Below are 21906 nucleotides of genomic sequence, written 5' to 3'. Positions count from 1 at the left end.
AAGAACTGCAGTTTCTCTGCTCTAAATATTTACTTGCAGTTTCCACACACTGTACCTTGTCACACTTTTGCCTGCTGTACTAGGAGAAACCCATCCATACAGTTATTCCCCTACAGCCATGCCCTACACAAGGTTAAATGAATGTTCAACCTTCTTTTGTACAAGTTAAACATACTAAGCTTCTTAAGTCTTTTACTTACTGCTCCACTGTATGAAGACTAATAATGTTTAATTATTATTACTTTCATAAATATTTAGAGTGAATTTGTACTAAACATTTGAAGTATGTACTAAAGTAAACGGAACAGGTTACATTTGCTCTTTAAAAAAACCACAACAAAAAAACCCCCTAGAACAAAACACCAAACCAAACCAACCACAAAAAAACCCACGCCACTTCCCACCATTTATTTTCTGCTTCTGGAACAGCACCCACAAAGCTATTGCTCACAATTACTAGAAATACTGAGTTAATATAGTTTTGCCACCATTAACTCTTTCCCACTAACTTCTGCACAAAAGCAAGTATCATTTATTATTATCAATATGAGCTAGAAGAAAATCCTCAATGATACTTCACTGAATTCACTAGGGAATTCCAATTCTCTCGCATGCCTCCTTTTATATAACTCAAATTGCAATATAAGCATTATACTCTTAGTGTAGTACATTGGTTCATACACAGATTTAAATGAAAAACTCTGATATATCTATTCTAATCAACACCATGGTAATTAACAAGTGTTGTGAGCTAAGTAAGATCCAGATTGATGCTATACAAACCAAGATAAAGTAAATGCTTAGAATGAATTAAAAAATTTAAAAAGCTTACTTACCACAGAATTTCTAAGCTTTTCAGGTAAAGGATCTTTTACTTCAGACAGAGGATCCTCAGGGTTTTTGTCTTCAGAATTAGGAAAAAATTTTGATTGCACTAAAGAGCTTAAAGACAGACAAAAAAGAACCCACTGAAAAGCAAGTATTGTTCTATGTGGTTTTAGAAGAATAACCAAGTCAAAAGTTCTATTACAAGACGTTTACAAGAAAAAAATAATCCTGGCATATTAGTGCTTTCACATGGCTGAGCAAGTTTACAAAGATGAGATCTCAACTTCTTAAAAGAATTAGTTCTCTGGTTGCACCCAATGACCACCATTAAAGACAAGTAGCCAGATGTTGTTCAAACAGCAGTTTCTCCAGTACCAACAGGAGTAACTGAACAAATACTGAATTTTAAGTGGACTTCTTAGTACTCATGAAACAAACCTTTAGTTCATAAATAACTGAACAGAAATGTAACTTGGTGCAAAATTTAGAAGTGGTCTATTTGTCAACACCAATTAGAAAACCAATAATTCCTTGGTTTAATTCAAACTTCAACAGCAACAACAAAAAAAAATCTATACTACCCTGATTAATTCATGAACTAGCTACGCTGACCAAACTACTAAATTCTTAGCAGACCTTGCTGGTACTAAAGCCTGAACAACTTAGATATATAAGCTTTTAGAAGACCATATGCAGCACTGCTAGCCATACCTAAGCATCTCACAACCCCTCAATGTGATTTTTCTTACAATATGCTATGTAGTACAGAAATATGTATTATTTCTTTTTATGGACAGGAAGCTAACTACAGAATGAGCCCTAGATCTTCAAAGATGTACTTGCAATTACATACTGCAATGTATTGCAATGCTTAACTGTGCCATATCTGGCGAAATAGTTGAACCTGCAGGGCAAACATAAGCATCCAGGCTATAGCACTTGGAAAGAACAAAAGAACAGGGATCTAGGGACAAGGACCTCATACCAACTGAGTAAAGTCATCTGAACTAAGAGTAACAGGACAAGGTTTAGTTGTCAACCCAAAGGTAAGAATTTTCCTTCTGTGTGAACACTCACGAATCATTAATCTCCCTGTTCACAGAAGAGGCCCCTCACTATTTACCCCTGACTACTGCTTATCAAATTCATCCAACATTATGGCTAAATTTAAATCCAAGTTCAAGCTCTGCCTAATCCAGTTATGTGACTAAGCCTCTATTGGCTATTCTGTGGGAGGTGTTTCTCCTACTGGAACTATCTTGTTTTACACACATAATTATTAACTGAATCAGAAATACTCTCATCAGACCAATACTCAACTCAGAATAGCAATGTGAATACATGTTTCCCCATGCTAGATGGGAATGCTCATCACCAAAACAGAACCTTATTGTTTTGCATCCAAGATGAAATTATTTGAACAAGTGCTTTGAGTGTACATTCAAGATAAGACCACAGTAACGAATTAAGTGAGAAAAACAGTTAAGAAAAATCCATGTGGGCTTCAGTTTAAACTAGTGCTTTGAGCACCTCTTTAAATACTGAATGGGTGCACATCATTCAGCAAATGCACCAGCAGAAAGATGGCACCTGACTGGTATTCTGGAGAACATCAGCAAGCAGTTAAATCAGATTTTGGCATGTAAGTGATTTGCCAGAAGTCACAAAGAAAGGTTCTTGTTTGAGGAGCAACTGGGTGCAAAATCTGAGAATTTCTCTTTAGCTACTGAACCAACACCACACTATTTTTGATAACGCTAGTGACTACCAGTTCAAATGGTACTAATATCTAACATTTATAATATTCCCTTGCAACTTGCTTCTTCCTTGGGGTAGGGACACAAACTGAGTCACTTACAAAAGTACAGAAGGGTCACTACTTTGTCTGCTGAGATGATACGATATTGCCACTAACAAACCACAAAATATGGAGAAGAGAACTGGAATATGCTGCCCATCCCAAGAATCCTAGAGACAGAAATGAAATGTTAATAAAGGAGACAGTGTAACACTTATCTGACATACAAGAATTATGTACATCATAGTAAGAGAATTGAAAAGTTAACTACTATTCCACAAAAATGAAACAGGACTTTTAGGTAAATATTGAACAATATTTTTGTGCTATGTCTAACTACTGATCAGAAACTAACATAGTGTACATCCCTTAAGCCTACACCATCTTAATTATTAAACAGTCATCAGTTTTCATAACCCTTACGAAGAATTTCCTGCATTCCTTGAGGCCACAGGTTCTTAGAGTTGCACTTAGTCACTTTTTATTTTTGAAAGTTACATACATTTTTACTCAGATTTATTTTTTTCTAATGTGCTGGATTCAGATTAAACCAGTGGCTTCGTTTTTGTTTTCATGATCTGTACTGGATCTGCAAAGATGAGACAGTGATCTTTGCTGAAGCTTGTTTATCTTGAACAGATGTTTTTACAAAAGGCTCATGAGACAAATCTACACATTCACAGAAAGCTAATGATGTTCTGTGGGCCATAGCATCATCGGAGCATTTCCTCTAGCAACATTTTACTCAGAGTGAAAAAAGCCAGTCAACTCAGAGTTGGAAGGCACTCATGCTACAATTAATTGTGAACTGAGAGCATGTGATTATTGACAGACACCTGAAACCAACAAACAGCACCACCACCACCACACTGTTTTCAAACAGAATAGCATTTCAAGGAAGGAAAAGCTGTTGGTTTTGGGGTTGGTTTCTTTTTTCCCCGCCCTTTGCCAGCTAACTCTACCTTTTAGATAAGCACACATCTTCACTTTGACACTATAAACTATTTCCTGGTTTCTTTTCAAATAAAGATTAATTTGAAAAGGACTATTTCTGGTTTGCAGCACTGGAAAAAATGCTCACGTGAGCCATTTTGAGAGGTTAACAAACCAATACATGAAGACTGTCCTAGAAACAAGCCACTTACATAATTTTTTTCAAGAACCCATGTAGAACAGAACTGATGGTAAATGCCATGTAGTTTTGGCCAAAAAAAAAATAGCCTGTTAGTGCAGGCACAAATCATACACCTTTTAAAAGCAAAATATCTGCTTTGTTCCTGCATTGCATCTCCTTTATTGACATCACAGTTGAGCAAGTATAAAACCCTACCAAATCAGACTAATATTTCTAATTCATTTTCTGCATATTTAATAAGATACAAAGAAGCAGAGAACAAACCCCAAAATATTAATGTATGCTGTGTCTAAAATTTTGCTCACCTTCAGGGCACCATAGCACAGTCCATACAACAATGCTACTGCCACAATACTACAGATAAAACTGTAAAGTGCTGCAAGCAGGCTTGTGGTAGCTGAATATCACAGAAAAGAAAGAAAAATTAAACAGCGCTATCTAATTAGGTTAGAATACAAAATACTTCAGATTGTTCAAGAAAGATATCAGCCCCCTAGCCACCACACCCCTCTGATATAAAAAAAAAGAAATCCAACCCACAGCAACTACTTGTATTTTCCCCTATAAAAGTTTTTTGAAAAAAGCATTTTATGTGGCTTTATTTACCTTATTTATTCAACAGCATTACCATGGGAATGGTTAACAACTGCAACAGAAACTAGTCAAGGAAGAAAGTATACTTTTTGACAGACTTACTAGGACAGTAATTTTATTTCTCAATAATCAATCAGAAGACCTTGTGCCTTTTTAAAAATACAATTAGTATTCTATGTTTAGAGGGTAGGAATACAAATAGTTTAATCACTAAATTTTTAACTAGCCTGCTAATCTGATGGCTGCTCCTAATCTAATGTTTTTGCCACTGACATAAGAAACACTCACCATTGCCACCAAAGACATGAATATCCAGCTGTTCACAGAGATACATCACAAATGTATTCACCTGAGGCAGGAGACCAATGAAGAATACTATAGGGAAACATAGCGTAAACACTACGGAGGAAAAAAATAGTTGAAAGTGGTGAATATGAAAAACATAGCATGGTACAGTTTAAGTTCCAGAGTATCACACACACCATTGAACTCAACATCACTGAAGTATTTCTACTCTTATTTCCAAGGAAAACATCCATTATGTAAATCTCTACTTCAGTGACTCAGAACAGACTGAATATAGAGGTTACATAGACCAATAGTCAGAAGATTTCTTGCACTTCCATTTTAATCACTGTAGAAATGGACACAGGCAAATTCAGGCTTCCCATTTTTATTTAGCAAAGATCAGCCAAGAGTGTTTACAGATTAGAAGATTTCTAAGTTTTCACTCATTGTGAATGAGGCTTATCTGAGCCTAAACTGCCTGTCTGGAGTTACAAGAACAAGCTAACACCAGCCACACTGATGTAAGAGAGGCCAAGCATTTCACCTCTGATTTTTTTTGCCACTAGTAACATCTCACAATTTCACTCATTTTCCTGCACCACTTCTGAAAAGTTCTGATCCTAAATGACTTTTTTTTTTTTAAACAAAAATTGGTAACCATATGAACTATTAAAACCTCTGCAAGTTACAGGACTTAAGAATGCAAAGATATATGAATGCCACTTAATTTTAATACAGAGGATGGTATGTCCCAACCCATACATATCATGTACTTTCCATTTGAAGGAATAAAAGATGCAGAAATAATCTTCTACACAACTGTCAAGTAGTTCAGATGTAATTCACAAGCAGCAGCATATCAGAAGACCAAAAGAAGCCAATTTTAAAGTATCCTGTAAAGAATCACAAGTCTCAAATTTAAGTTTCTAACTTCATAGGATACTAAAGGATATCACATTAGAAATATCTACAGTGAGACAGGCACTGAGAATCTGATTTTTTTTTTTGCTACTCATTGGTGAAGTTAAATAACTAAATGTTGTTTAAAAAACATGTAGGTTCAGGGCTTGGGAAAAACATTGAGATCTGCATCTTTTTACTGATACAAATTAGGACATATAAGACTAAGGACCAGATACTTAGGACCTAAAGAAAATATTTTCCAGAATTCTCAAGTCAAACCTTCAACTCAAATTATTACTCAAGGAAGTCTACATAGGAGGCAAACAATAAAGTGTTCTCTCACTGACAGGTTAAAAAAGTTGATTCATGAAAGGCCTGTAAGTTGAACTGTCTTGGGTCCATTGAAAACAAAATTACAAAACAGATCTGGGAATACACAATTTATAAAGAGTATTCCAACAAAAAGCCAACATTTCTGATGGCTTTTAAAGTCCGTAAAAGAATTGCTCTCTAATGGGGACCACCTAGGTGAAAACAGAAAATAATTGTTATAAATGTGGAACAGTTTTAGACCAATTGATCAATAACAATAAATAAGTTATACCAGTCCTTACTTGTCTGTTGGCAAGGACACAGAAATTATGTTATCTAAACACAAAGTTTGCCTTGCCCTGCACCTGTGTTATTCTAATAGCTATGCCTGGGAATGGGAAAAAAAGGCAGCTGAGATTTTTACTTTATGCTAACAAAGTATGTTTGCTAGAAGTCAGCTTGCTTTGCGATACACAAAAGGTTTTTGAAACAGTGCTTCAGCAACATTAAGAGTTGCTCCAAAGGCAAGGGTGTATGTGTAGGGCAGGTTTGGGGTTTTTTTTGGTTGGTTTTTTTTTGGGGGGGGTGGGGGGGGTGTTGGTTGTGTTTTTTTTAAAGTGAGAGCTGTTCTGGCAACATGAATGTTATTGGTAGAACTGCTAAGAAATATAAACCACATAAGCTGGTGCAAGATACCTGAGAAGAACAGTAAAACTTAAGTATCTAAAAGCATTCAGGACTCTTGAACTAAGAAATTTCAAAAGCTAATCCCAAAACAGACAGGGCCTGGTGAAGATGCCAGCATGTCTTTTTAAAACTGGAAAAGACTCTTAAGTACTTTTTAAAAGTAGGTCACTTTCACAATACAACACACCACCTACATACACATTCACATATTACCTTATGGGTATACATTATGGCAACAACTCAAGGTGATAGGAAAGGGAAGAAAAGACTTCCAAAAGTGACAAAGCATAAACAAGGGGAAATGAAGCTAGTTCTATCTTGAATGAGTCAAAAATATCTGCTGTCTTAACTTCTTTTTCCATCACAGATATATGCCAGTGCATGACTAGATCCATGGAATCTGTAGAAAAGCACTTTTGGAAATGCCTGGACAATATTCTGTTCATAAATAAGTGACTTAGACCTTTTCCCACTGGACATTTACATTTAAATACAGATTTACTAGCGGAAAGTCAAAGGGGGAAAACAGTATGATGTATGAAATTCAGGATGTTCCTAAAAATCAAGTAATAAAAACTAATACCCAAAATGCTGAAGCCAGTAATTCTTATTAATGAAAAGTCAAAAATAAAATAAAAATTTTTAAAAAAAGAAAAAAGAAGAATCAAAACCAAGACCAAGTTTTAATCTTTTCTTGGACAGAAGACTGTCCAAGAACTGGAGGCATGCTGTCATAACATTTAACTGCTGTAGTCTTCCATGCACAGATATTTTGGTACAACTGAAGAGCAAGTGTGTTCATTTTAGATTAATTCTTACAGATTTTCTTCCCCCTCCAAAGAGGTGATCCAGAGAGGATCACCCAAATAACTTCGCTCCATTAAAGGATATGCACAAAGTTACCATGATAAGATCATTTTCAAATGTTTACGTTCCCTTGCCTTTCTATGGGCTCTGCCTGAGATTATGTAGCTGTTACTATTTTTCAATAGCTTTTGTAAGTAAACAGGGGAAAGGTTTGGGGGTTTTTGGGGTTGGGTTTTTTGGGGGGTTGGGGTGTTAAATGCCAGCAGTATTGTGAATGCACTGTGCTGCTCCGAATACAATCAAAGTACTTTGTACAGCCCAAAATTATATTTTTGGTACAGCTGATAGGCCTGTTCTGAGAAGACACACATTAAATAAGATTTAATCTGTCTGTAATGTTTTTAAAAATTGTGTCTGGATTGTTCTACCTAATTGCTAAACACAAATAACCTGATTTAAAACAACTCCTGCTCATTTGCCACGAGCCCCTCTAGAGACTACGAAAGAGTTCAAATCAAAACATTTCTTTAACTACTGAGCAGCTAGGTCCAAGCACAGGGTAGCATATCCAGGTCCAAGTTAAGAAGAAATAACAGAAGGTTCAGGGATGAGGACTGATACTAGATAATTAAAAAGTTAATTTTTTTTTTCTGTGACACCATATTAGCTGACACTTCTGCAGTTTGTTATAGCAAAGCTATAGAAGGGGGGAATTTTCCCATGAACTTCAGCAAAACTAAAACTACTCTTTCCAAAGGAAACTAAATGAACTGCATTTAGAAGGTGATGATGCAACAGTGTCATAACAAGATGCAGAGTGGAAAAAAAACCCCAACATTTGCTTCACTGTGGTGAAGCAAACAATTCAAACCCATGAAAAAGCCACTCACCTATAACTAAGTCCCTGGCTGAAAGCAGCAGCAATGGGTTGGTGAAAGCCATTCCATACAGCCTGAATCTTGTTGTAGATATGTTTCTGCTGCCATAATCCAACAGCCAAATAAGACCACAACATAAACAGAAATATACAGGCCTACTATAGGCTATGATACGATTATGACCCTGTTAAAGAAAAGAAAAAAGAACATGTTTCATTATTAGCAGAAAAAGTAATGGTTACTCTTCTGTTACAGATAATTTCAGAACCAAAATTAATCACTGTTAATCAATTAGTGTACTGTCACCACAGTACATCCTTAAGTTTTGTTCATAAAATCCTTAATGCATTGCCTTGCAGTGATACAAGTCTTTTTCTTGTGGGTTTGGTATAATGAGAACACAACAGATTAAGTTAGACTAACCTATATTTACCCTTATTCTCCTCTAACTTTTAAAGTATTTTTCTTGTAATACTAAATGCCAGAGAAACTCTGCCTGGGCTTCATAAGCAAGACAGAATATATTAATTTTGAAGAAAACGCAATTAATGTTTATTACTCAGATACTGCTCCTGCTGGGAAAAAAATAATCATCTTTATTTGTGTGTTCATTAAAACATACAACTTATTACCTAAAATAATATTAATTACTTGCTACAGAGGAATAATGCTTTTTCATATCTTATTTAGGACATAAAAATATTTTGTCTTGGCAATCTAGCAGATGCACAACAGAATATAAATATATTGTGCAACAGTAGCACATTAACATTTCCATACTTAAATGTTAATGCTCACTAGAGCATTGCATACTCAGCTTAATAGAGTGAAAAAACAAGGCTGTGTGCACACTAGATCAACTGAATGATCTACAAGACCAGAATAGAACCTCAAAACTGCGTCAGTTCATACCAGCATAGCAAATCATAACATTAAGAACACTTCTCAGTATAATTGCTTGAATACTAAAGATTCATTAAAAAACTTATTGTGATATGGCTCTATAGCAAAAGCTAGGCTTAAAACAGGGAGGACATGATTTGCTGAATACAAACAAAACATATGGGGGGGATAATATAATAGTATCAGTTCCCTCCTCACACACTAAGACAACATAAGCCTCTTGTGCCTTATGAGGAGGTACCTAACAGAAATGCTGAAAAGATCAAACCAAAAAGATCAATTCTCTGTGGAAGCTCTACATCTGCAGGGTTAGTACAGTGGCATATGCCCATGACTTACATGTCGAGGGGAAGAAGAATCTGGCTGAACACTCTGAAACCAAAATGGATAGAGGAAAGTTACCCAATCTATGGATAAGTTTGTTTACCTCCCCTCACCCACACTTTCTTGATTAAAGTTCTTTTAATAATATCTACAATTAACTTTACAATGCCACTCTACAGCCTTTAAATAGCACAATGTATTAAACCATAAAATCTGTTCAAAGAGTATATGTCTATAGCCAAAGTTTTTAAAAACACCTCATTTTTAGAACTTCTACCTTTTTTGTTAAACACAAAATGTATTATGCGCTTTAATTTTAAATCTGATTTCCACCCTAATAGTCTAATTATAAGAAAATAAAGTAATTCTTAAATTACAAAGATACTGTTAACAATTGTCTAATAAAAACTAAGATTCTGACTAAAAATATGCTTAGATATAATTGCTTAATATGAATGCATTGAGGTGTATCCACAAAAAAAAACCCTACCACAAAACAAAAGCTTCAAGTTTAGTTTGTAGGCTGTTTTCAACCAGTCAGAATGTGCTCCTCTTTGGGAAAACAAAAAGTGCACGAGAACAACAAATAAAGAGTTGTTTAACAAACATATGCAGAACCATTCTAGTGAAGTGACCTTGCATGTCCATCTACTCAACTTTCCATGAAGCTGAAGTTTACTCATTTCTTCTGAAACAATAAACATGCGTTTTTTGACTTACAGCTCTAACCTGCAACACCCAAAGTTATTTCTATTGTTTATAAAAAGTTAAGATAGAAATTAAAATACCTTCAATAGTGAGTACTGACAACTGGCTATTACCAGGCAGAACTGGAAGACCCAAATATCCTTGAAAAAGCCCTCTATAAGAAGTACAGAGCCCAGAAATGCAACTAGAATAGCTAGGATGACAGCTAACACGTTTTCAAGGATCTCACGATTCCTGTATTGGAGACACAGGGGAGGAAAAAAAAATTAAAAGCTAACTATGTCTAGAAAAAGCTGCAAGGGAACAGTTAGGGTCAGAAGTTAACAAGAGTTATGCTGCTCGTAACAAAGTAGTTAAGAATAGATTTAAACTTCCATAGACTATCCTAGCACGCTGTCTTTTAGCAAAGCTAGGAGCTACCAGGTTTTCAATGATAGCTGAAAGCAATTAGTATCTTACAGAATTGAATGTTAAACAGCAGAAGATAACTTCAGCAGATAACTTCAGCAGATAACTTGAGAAATAATTCAAATGCTTAACCAGAAGCATGGTCTGTAACAAATCTATATTCAATGCCCACACAGGATGATTACAAGCCTGTGAAAAATATATGCATGACAGCTTACCCATATATAATCTGTCATTCATCATTTTGTAATGAAGAAACTAAAAACACTCTCACTTGGCTAAGACAGGCCAAGTGGAATAAAGAGAATTCTATGTGATATAGGTAGTGCTGAGGAACACAATTAACAGTATTTCTGCCTTGACAGAATCACTACTATGTTGTTTATCTCAAGGAAGTTCATTACCAAAATTAAAATACTCTATATATTCCAAAAGCTGGTAACTGGGGGTGGTGGGCATCACCTTCATTTTATTCCACTAAGTAAATGCAGCAGGGACAACAGGTTACGGTATTAGATGACCCTTTGGAAAAATGGTTTGAAACAGAAGGTAAATTTTCTCTACTTCCTGAAATAATATAAGTGTATGCCAGGTTCTAGACCCTTTCAATTCTTTTTTTGGAGAAGATTATTTTCTAGCTTTAAAGATTAGCAACAAATCTCTATTGTTGACTATTCAAATATATTATCACCCCACTCAAAGTGAGGGTTGGGGTTGTTTTTTTTTGTTTGTTTGTTTGTTTTTCCTTTCTAGCATTGGTGGAGAAAAAGGGAGAGTAGCCTTCATTACTTTAGAAATACTGCATTTCGTATTATTTCATCTTTCAGAGTACAGTAAGTACAATTCTCTAAGGATAGCTTTATCTGTATTATTCACAGTTTAGTTACCATTTTTTAATCTTTACTTTGAGGTCTAGTAACATACAAGGATCTCACCTATCAAATAAAGCCAGAAGAGTTAATCTATCAAAATTGATGCTAATCCAAAGCTTAGGAAGGATCCAAAAGCGATAGTACTGCTTGACTTTTTGAGCTGCTTCCTCTTGAGGTTGCATGTGGTCCTGAAGGTCAGGGCTCAGGTCAATATCCTGCTGCTCCAGCAGATCTGTATCCATGGTTAGCAGCCTGTTCAACCTGATCTGAGGAAGAGAAAGCTAAGAGAAAGTCAGTATTAACAAAAGCTCATTTTTATTATATCACTGTATTCTACCGAAAACTGCTTTGGAATAAACTGCTAGAATTATTTAGTTTCACTTTTGAGAAGTTATGTGTTAAACTCGCTTCTCAGGCTTCTACTTTTCCTATCCTTATAATGGAAAATGAATAGCACCAGCAGCAATAATAGTTCGCATACAACAAAACTGTTTGGCATTTTAGCATATACCTTATTTCAAATGAAGTATGAATATGTCTTCCAAGCACATTATCCCATTTACTCTGAAAACTTCAAATTTGAAGACAAGTAAACTGATACGTGAACAAGAATAATGTATACTACAAGAATAATCCAATTCTGAATTTAAATAAATTACAACACATTTCATATAGTCAGCTAATCTGCATGCACACCCATGCCAAATGGTTGTTTTTGCATGACAAAGCAACATATGCATGCATCAGTGGTCAAATTCAAACTCACTACATTCAGAGTATACTCAAAGTAAAAAAAAAAAAAAAAAACTCTACCCTAACTAGTCAAGTACTACTTATGACTGACTACATTTCTCACTTATTTTGTAGTTTGCTACTCTAGAGTTCTCCTGAAATCACAGTAATACTAACAACCATAAAGGACATTTAAAGAGAGCACTCAGAAGGTTACCTAACCCACTTTATAAATTTCATTAACAGGCCAAGAAACATCTGAATGTGCTGCCCTTTATTCTTAAACAATATCATCGTTAAAATGTCATTTATGGAAAATCTTCACAATCTTTTAAGGCAAAGAGTAAAATTTAAATACTCATGTCACCTTTAAGTGTCAAATTATAGTTTCTCCTTTGTTTGTTTGGCTTTATGAAGTTTAACATTTGGTTTCTTGTTGAAATTTTCTCATGACTCCTTAAAGCATCAGCCTACTGTAACTATGCTCAGCCAGCTTTTCCTTCCTAGAAAAATACTAATAAAAACAACAAGCAGGAACACTCCCTTTCTAAAGGCATTTAAAAAATATGAAGTGTAATATCTAAGATAAGCTGTGTCAGAAAACAGCTGCTTTTCTGACTTTTTAAAAACTTAGTTTCTTAAAAGGTAGAATCACCATAATGTAACATTTGTCAAACTAATAATAAATTTTAGTGGAAATTTCCATTTATGCACATGAGCTAAGCTTTTATAAATACAAGTTTGCCTTAAACAGAATCATTCCCTCCGATAGTGCCACACTGGCAAACCAATAGCACATAACAGAAAAAGAGGCTGTATTACAAGGGGTATGGTGGAAAACAAAGAAAGTTCCTCTAGCAGACACCAGGTTTGAAAAGCACACTCTTGATCAAAGGCACAGTCAGGCAAATGGAGGTCTCTAGCTCCTCTGCCAGATGCTGAATCCATATTTCATTTTCCCTCTTGATTAGGTCATTAGGTATTCCAATATACTTTACTTTGGTTTCCTAGCTTAAGAATCATGACCATTTGCACTGTTTTCATGACACAGCAGAATCAAGAGTACAGGTATGTCTGGACTTGCCAACAATATAAAAGGTTTGAGATCACAAAACTAAGGAGTTTTAAACCTATTTACAGTATGAAACAGCATAAGCCTCTGCCTTTTTTCCAAGTCACTCCTTGCATATGAATTAAGATTTTGTACAGCAGATTCCAACAACAGATTTTTAAATTCCTTTCAGGGAAATTACTAAAGTTTCTCTTGGTCAGAACATGACATTTATTCTTTCTGCTGCCTGCTAATCTTAGTAATGCACAGAAGGAAAACTCTGTCCAAGTTGTCCAGTCATCTCTGGAAACCCTTACAAGGTATCTCAGAACACCCAATTTCCACTTGATTTAGAAAATCACTATGCTTTAGATCAGAAGAAAACATTTATATCTAAATTTTAAAATGCTATGCAGAAAGATGAGTTTGTATGTATGTATGAAGACACTGCAACAATAAATACATTATCTTCATTTAAACCCAGGCAAAAATCCTTCTTAAGAACAAAGAACTACCACATAGGATGATTAATCAGTGCTATAAAATTGGAAAGTCTTCTGGTTTTTTTTGCATGCTTTAAAAATAAATAAGAAAAACTTACTAGATCATGTGGATAAAAGCGAACTGAGGTAGAACTCGATACGTGAGAGTCCGTGTCACTATAAGAACAGGGGAAAGACTTCAGATTATAAAACTACATTTTATTTCAACAGGCCACTCAAATTTTCTAGTCTCCCAAATTAATTTTGACTCCTTGAAAATTTTATCTAAAAATCTTTCTTTAAGTTTTTCCTTCGATCACATATTTTAAATACAAGTATCCTCTTATTCTTGTGCATTGTGGTAAATTCTGTAGCTATAGCAAATCAGGAGACTCTTTACCCTTACCCTTGGTATAATTTTCTCAACACCCTAAGTTGTCTAATAAGGATTATCATGACAGTGATTATTCCACTTGAAAAACAAAGATGTTCCATAATCTGTTAGCTACTGATGTGTAAACACGCATCACCTCTGAAGGAGTGCAGAGTCCACTATGCATTCACATACAGAGTTTTTGTTAATTCTATACTGTTTTTATCAAGGTCCCAAAACTGCTAAAAATAGTACATACTTAACACGAGTATACTGAGTTAATCTTAAATTGCTTTTGAAAAATCTTAACTTTAAATAAACTTAAACCTCTGGTAAGAAGAGCAAAATTACTTTGCAATTTCCATTCATTAGAGATGAGGAGAAATTTCTCTTACTGTATGAGAGTCCATATCCAACCATTGCTTTTTTTGCCCAATTTTGGATAGCTTTTGGATGTTTGTATTCCATGTAAATCACATGGCTGTAAGACTTGTATCAAATTTATGCAACTTTCCTTCAGTTCCTTGCCTTAAGATAAAAACATTCTTTGTTATCAATTCTACTTCACTGAAACTCAAGTAGTCTCTAAAGCTGAGATCTGATTATTTAGATGTGGCCATTTCGTTCCTTCCGTTAGCACATAAAACTTCACAACAGCAGCCATCAGCAAAGCCATTGCATCTGGAACATGCAAGCAGTAGAGGCAGGCATTGGCAGCTTTGTGCAAGGAATACAGAACTTTTTGTCAAAGTTCAAGTCTACAAAAGGCACTTGCACACTTTCACAGGAAAGATTTGAAGATGGGCGCTTTTATATTCATCACTCCATAATTCCAATAACTATTCCACCTATACACAGTGGGAATTTGTAGCATTCAGCATGACGCAATAGCTTCAGAGCAGTTCTATGTAGTGAAGTGGATTAGGGTAGGGGGGAGCATGGGAGGTTTTGGGTTGTTTTTCTTTCTTCTGCCTCCTGTGCCTTCAGAGAAAGAAAGGGCATCTTTCCAACAGCAGATGAACTTTCCAGTATGTAGCTGGCTATTTCAACTATAAGTCAAATTTTAACCTCAGGCATGTTAACACTTCCATGTATTGTTTCATGCCATCTATGAACTTAAGAACAAATTTATCAGTTTACATTTGCTTCACAATTGGAAGTTCATTTGTAAATAAATCAATAGCCATTAAGGTCAGCAGCCACCTACTTTCCCCAAACCTGTGTTAAATCCTTTAAGAAAGGCTTTCTATAAGCCAATCAAAAACACATTTGCCAAGTTCTCAGTTTGGACATTTATTGCTTAAGCTAATAGTAGTCTTCGTTTTCTGAGATTTATTTAAGTGGAGAAGATTATTTATGCAGTTAGTGTCATCTTCTAGTAAAAATCACTTAGGTTTCAAAGTAAAAGTATATGGATAGTATTTTATACTGATTTTTTGTAGTCCATACTAAATAACCTTTTAAAATTTAAGTCAAAGATTTGGTTGCAGTAAGACAAGAATCATCACTCTTGACTGGCCTTCACACACACCAGATGTTGGATGCTCTTCTTGCAGCTGGCTCAAAGTTCACAAGTGACATGTCGCAGCCCCCTGTCTCGTAGAGCGTAGAACTGAACTTACCTATTAAAGAAAAGGTAAAAAGCAGGTCAAAATTTCATAGTGTTTCATCCCACTGGCACTAGTTTCTATTTATTAACTTACTACTGAGATCAATTTAGACATCTAAATTTACATCAGTGTCAAAATATAAAATGTGATTACACATTAATGTGTCAGAGCACACAAGACATTAGCTACTTAGTCCTCTTCATACTGTTTTACATGACATACATACAGTAAACTGCAGTACTGAATTAAATTTTAAGAGTTTGTATTTACAAGATGTCACCATTAACACAACATAAGCACAATGTAAGCCTCCCCCCCCCCCGCCCCCCTTTGGAGAATAACCAGGTGAACAACTTGCAATGACCACCTTCTTCAGTTCTTCCCCATTCCCCCACCCCCAGTAGAACAATCAGTAAATCACTCGCTATCAGCATTTAAGAACCATGGCAGAGATTCCTCACATGTACTGAATGAAACTCTTTCAAGAGGCACATGTCTATTTGATAAGAAACACAAAGAGTGAAAGAAGTGGCCAGAGATGCTTCATAAGTTCCACCTCTAGAAAAACTAAAAAAAGGAATAGCAGGCAGAGATTTATTCTGCAAGCCAGAAGCAAACGCTGTGGTGTAAGAACAGAAGACTGCAAACTAATTTCTCAGATAAACCATTTGGAGTTACTGGAAATCCATTAACCATAATTTCCTATAGTTGTTATTAAAAACTTTTTGAATGAACAATATCAAGCTATTCCTAAAATATATAGTTAACAAAAAAGTAGCTGGAGATTATAAATCAAATGATAAATTACCTTACTCACAATATGATGTTTTTACAGTGCCTTTCTCCCACAATAGTCTGATCAGAGAGATAAGGTTTGTAATTTCCCCTGAAGGCCAAGTTCAATATATTTCAGCTCTGAACACAGGAAGCTGATTTTGAAATTTTGATCTCATATGAAGTGTTCTTGCCAACTTCTCCATCTCTTCTAGCTCAAAACGCTTCTTAAGCCATGATGCAAAGCATGCAATATTTTAAGATCTGCTTATACAAAACAAAAAATCCCACTTAGGAGCATCTGAAGCAAAAACTGCATACACCTCTCAGCCGCATGTCTTGCGGCTCTTGCTTCTTCTGTTGATACAGTATAACAAGCAGTCCCAGGAGAAATACCTAACAAGAATCAGAGCTTCCAATCTTTCCCCTTTCTGCAAGAACCTAACCTGTTTCTGATAGTGTTTTTTGATATATTTAAAAAAAAAACCAAAACAAACCAACACACCACACTGTGATCCTGCTCCTACTTCTCTTCAGACCCACAGACAAAAAAGTTCTATTTAGAATTGTTTGAATACAAGGACGTTAAACTTGAACTGGATGATTAAAACCAGTGAAACTAAAGAAAAATACTGGTATATTGAAAATATCTTCATAAAGCTTTCTACCCTCAGAGGGGGCACTTCAGACCAACTAGACACATAGCACAGCTGTGCTAAGACCAACCATTCTGACAAGGCAGTCAGCTACATAGTTCAGGAGACACATACAGCATGCGTCAGAGCTCAGTAATGCAACAGCTCTTTCTCAATATTTAATTACATCTGCTATAGGCATTTGTAAGGAAATACAAGTAGAAAGTTCACTTGTTAGGGTTTTTTCCTCAATAGTTAAGATTTTAATGAAGAGCTTCAGTTAAATATCCTTTGGTTTTTAAAGCATAGTGTAGTAAAGAGTTGTTACTGAAGTTTAAAATTTAAAACAGCACAAGAAATTAGGAATCTTCTTCCCCACAACTAATAAATAACCTTAGTTACACAGGGCTATTTCTTAGCTGCATCAATAAAAAAATAATTCAACAGCAAACATGAAGGTATTAGATAATATGCTTCAGGTTCTAGTCAGGACAAAATTATGCATTACTATGGAAAAATCTGGGCAACCACTCCTTAAAAGAGACAAGGAAACTTGGGTTAAATTCTTCATGTTTTTGCACTACTGAATTGAGAGCCTGGAAATTAAGCTAAGTTTTAGATTAATAAAATTCTAGTCACGGAAATTAAAATATGCTACTTGCAAGATACAACTTCCCATTCTCTTGGGCTGAGATAATACAGACATATTTGTTTCAGAAAAGTTTACTGAACTCTTACACTCGTGAAATGTCTGAAAGGGGCCTCAAACTATGAAAAATTTTAGCATAAACCACTTCAATTTAGAAAGCATCTACAGTTCCCTCACATCTAACTTGTCTTTGAATCTATCAAAATTTACTGCATTTGTACTGTTGCTGTAAGCACTGCATGGCCATGGTAGGATAAAACAAACCTCATTAATAGAGAGGTAGCAAACAGACAGAACACTTAATTCCAATTGTTTACACACAAACTACAAAACAGACTCAGGTTTTGCCATACTTGCAATTCACCTCCCTACTTATACAGACTTCCAATTGAAAGTTAGCTCTCTGTCAAGGAAAGTATGGCTTCTCAATAAAACAAAGTTGGCTGCCTCCTTTTTTGTTTTGCTTTTGGTTTTTGTTTTGTTGGGGTTTTTTGTTTGTTTTAAATCAAAAGGCTCTCCAGAAAAGCCTCAACTCATCCAAAATAGAAAAGATGACAGGACTATTCAGTGCTGTTCAGGATGCAAACCCTAAGGTGTGGCTGGAGATTCTACAGCTGAGCTCCAAAGTCTCATCAATTAAATACTTTTTAAACTGTGCGAGATAACAGCTTCCACACAGCACACTCAGACTCTAATGAAGGATCCCAATGCTCCCAAGATTCAATACATATGGATATACCTCGCATTTTTAGTTACCCTGGTAATTTTCTCTCCCTCCCATTCCTAGCTCTGCCACAGCGTTCTCTGAAGTATTTTTAATAGCATCACACTGAAGAAGCTTAAGAAAGTTTTTTCTTTAAGGACTGTAGTTTTATCAAGTTGTGAACAAATGGCAGACTCAGAAGTTTATTTTACAAATAAAGAAATACAGCCCAACAGCACGTTTGTCCACTAAACAGAAATGCTTGTAACTTCTCCCCCACCCCTCAAAGGGAAAGCTATGAGTTCTTAGCAAATTAAAGTCACCCAAACAATATTCTATTTGGACCAGGTTACAAAAATAACAAAACCAAGTCATTGATACTTAGGCACACAAATCCAAAACACATCTTCATTCTGACATAAAGAGAGGAAAAGATGAATGCAGTTCCTTTGAAACAAGAAAACTTGTTTCAAAAGACAAAAATATCTCATCACCAAGTCCAGAGACAACCACTTAACAGTTCAGTGTACAAGCTGGTGTTCCCACAGTTACGGGAATCAATGAAAGCAACAGGCTGATAAGCTTACTCAGATGAAACTTGGAAGACTTAAGTGGCTCAGGATCCAAGAAAAATGGTGCTCTGAACTTAGCTGAAGAAATGATATCTTCAGCACACTTCCCAGTTTCCCATCTAATAACTACTACGTCGTTTCCCATCTAATAACTACTACGTCGTTTCCCATCTAATAACTACTACGTCGTTTCCCATCTAATAACTACTACGTCGTTTCCCATCTAATAACTACTACGTCGTTTCCCATCTAATAACTACTACGTCGTTTCCCATCTAATAACTACTACGTCGTTTCCCATCTAATAACTACTACGTCGTTTCCCATCTAATAACTACTACGTCGTTTCCCATCTAATAACTACTACGTCGTTTCCCATCTAATAACTACTACGTCGTTTCCCATCTAATAACTACTACGTCGTTTCCCATCTAATAACTACTACGTCGTTTCCCATCTAATAACTACTACGTCGTTTCCAACATCTCAAACTAGTTCTGAATGTTGCTAACGCTTTTTGACTTTAGATCAACATATATTCATCTACTACCTGTGATAATATTTTTTGAATCCTAGTCAGCAAAACCAAAGCCATCAGAATTTGAATACTCTGTAGTGTGGCAAGGAGCTATCATTTCTAAAGGTCAAAATTTTACCTTCAGCTGCAGTATGAAGACTTCTAAGTTTCCAGTTAGAAATAAAAAATTAAGCACTGTGAATCGTTCTATGAAGTTTGTCAAAAGAGTAACTTAACTATTATGCAGAATTCCACAGACTATGAGATATTTTCAATAGGAACAATGGGAAGTGAATACTTATTTTCTACCTGTACCTTAGAAAATACTCCCCCATCCATCCCAAATAAATTACATCTACTTAATTATAAAAAGGTATTGAGGAACTGATTCTAAATTGTTTCTAATCAAGTAATCTGTATACATTTATCTTTAAAGAAAAGTTTTGATCTTCAAGACCATCCAACTGCCTTCATAAATTAAAATACTTCAGCAAGTCTGAAAGGTTATTGCTTGCATCTAAGTGATACAACCAGAAGTCCAACGTAGCACTGTAATTATATTGTAAAGCTCCAGATGACCAGTTCTTCTTAATCGCAAAAGCAATATTAAAAAAAATCATCTAGCTGAGGACAAGAGGCTGTTATTTCACCCCAGTTTCAGAAACTGGACATCTGTTCTAGCAACTCAGTACATGGATTCCGAACTACTTCACAAATTTTGTAACATCTACAGCCTTCGCAGCAAAGACTGAAAAATCTCACCCATCACCTACATGCCTTTTATTCTCACTAACAGCTGATTCTTGAGACATCAGTACTACCACACTGTGCTGTGAAGACTGTCATTCACTTAAGTCACAGTATGTGTTTTGCTGCTTTCTGGATTCATATTATGTTAATCCTGCCTATAATCATGGCACTTGGTCTGCCACCTTTCCTTTCCATCCTGTTTCCTTCCCCCTCTTCCCTCATGAAACAACAACATAATTGATAAAAATCTTTCTACCTCAAACCTGGAAGACTAAAGATAATACCTCAAAACATCTCTTGCCTTACTCCCAGGACAACGCCCAGTTAAAGATGACTGTATAGTCACCAGACTGGATGTAGGCTAGGCATAATACAGTAAGGTTCATCCTTCATAAAATAAGCCAGCAGAATCAAGTTAACAGACATGAATCTTTAAAGCAAACAAAAAAATAAAAATTGTATGTCTTGTTAAGAGCTGCAGCTTGACATCAACACATAAATGGTAAAAGTGTAGAAGCAGATACTGCACTGGTGCACAAAAACAGGAGTCCTAAATGGGGGGGCTTTTAAAGTAAATTAACACATGCTCTGTTTGTCTTCCAGAAGAGCTGGAATATGCTATTAGAATTCTAGTAAGAAGTTCTTATATGCATTGTACAGAGATATATAACCCCATCTACTATGTTTGTCACTTACATTTCCGGCTGCTGTAAATCAGGTTTTGTTTCCATGTCTTTTCCCCAGCCTCTATTTTCAACATTTTTTCTGCCCTAGGCAGTCACAGTGATTTCCACAGTGCCAAAGAATTGGTCATATTGCCTACGTTGCTTTGATCAGCATCAGAATAAAAGTTAAAGAAAAAACAAACTACTACCTTCCTGCACCCCCAAACCATACACAACCTAAAGAGGGTCATCTTTCACTGTAATGTATCTTGGGACAACAGAGCAAAACCAACAGACTTAGACTTAAGGGAAACAGAGCAGTAGTGTTACTTCATCCCTGACTGAGGATAAAAAAAAATCTAAAACAAAAAAACAAGCAAACCATGTACCAGTTATAAGGAAAAACACTCTGCCTTCTTGTCAGGCCTGATAAAGGAATCACGCATGTGAAACTTTGCACCATTTTGCCAACCATTTTACTCTAACAGAAGACAGTACCTGTCACACAGTCTGCTATGCAAACTAAAAAATTTGATTTTCCTAAAATAATAAGAAAAATATAGCCTACAATAGCCACTTTCACTCATGGAAGGTTTCTAAACAGACACTGAGCTTCAAATTGGGAATAAACCCCTATTACACATCAGATTTTTAACTGAGCAGATCCTGGAAGTTTTGTGCCTCCCAAAGGCAATGTGCTGTCCCATATAACTGTAAGCACAGTACAGACAAAATTTCAGAAGAATTTAGCTATATAAATTGCTGAAGACTCCAACACATACCAAGTGCAATGAATATGCCTTTTTAGGGAGCCTGAATGCAATGTTGAATTTCTAAATTATACACTTACTTTATACTATGTTGTTGTAGAAATCAAAGTGCTTAAGTCAGACTTGCCTAGATTGTGTATTAAATCTTGAATTATGTAAAATTTGATCGTATTTTGGG

At 35.6% G+C, this 21906-nt stretch overlaps 1 protein-coding gene across 10 annotated transcripts in view; it reads right to left on the bottom strand.

Annotated features, from left to right (window-relative positions):
* Window positions 1–21906, bottom strand: part of PCNX1 (pecanex 1) — a 93155-nt gene that overhangs the window by 30805 nt on the left and 40444 nt on the right. For 6 of the 10 annotated variants that reach the window (XM_069784268.1, XM_069784259.1, XM_069784260.1 and 3 more), the window contains 10 exons: window positions 15615–15705; window positions 13830–13887; window positions 11509–11726; window positions 10246–10399; window positions 9473–9505; window positions 8243–8414; window positions 4644–4754; window positions 4067–4158; window positions 2687–2796; window positions 837–942 (listed from right to left, as the gene is read on the bottom strand). In XM_069784268.1, the coding sequence (XP_069640369.1) occupies window positions 837–942; window positions 2687–2796; window positions 4067–4158; window positions 4644–4754; window positions 8243–8414; window positions 9473–9505; window positions 10246–10399; window positions 11509–11726; window positions 13830–13887; window positions 15615–15705 (1145 nt within the window). The remainder of the gene's footprint in view (window positions 1–836; window positions 943–2686; window positions 2797–4066; window positions 4159–4643; window positions 4755–8242; window positions 8415–9472; window positions 9506–10245; window positions 10400–11508; window positions 11727–13829; window positions 13888–15614; window positions 15706–21906) is intronic. The other 4 variants (XM_069784261.1, XM_069784267.1, XM_069784264.1 and 1 more) reach the window with 3 other exon arrangements.

Source organism: Haliaeetus albicilla, chromosome 5 (assembly GCF_947461875.1).
Source record: "Haliaeetus albicilla chromosome 5, bHalAlb1.1, whole genome shotgun sequence".
Classification (NCBI taxonomy): domain Eukaryota; kingdom Metazoa; phylum Chordata; class Aves; order Accipitriformes; family Accipitridae; genus Haliaeetus; species Haliaeetus albicilla.
The sequence above is the reverse complement of the archived record's forward strand: the minus strand, read 5'-3'. Positions and strand labels throughout refer to the sequence as shown.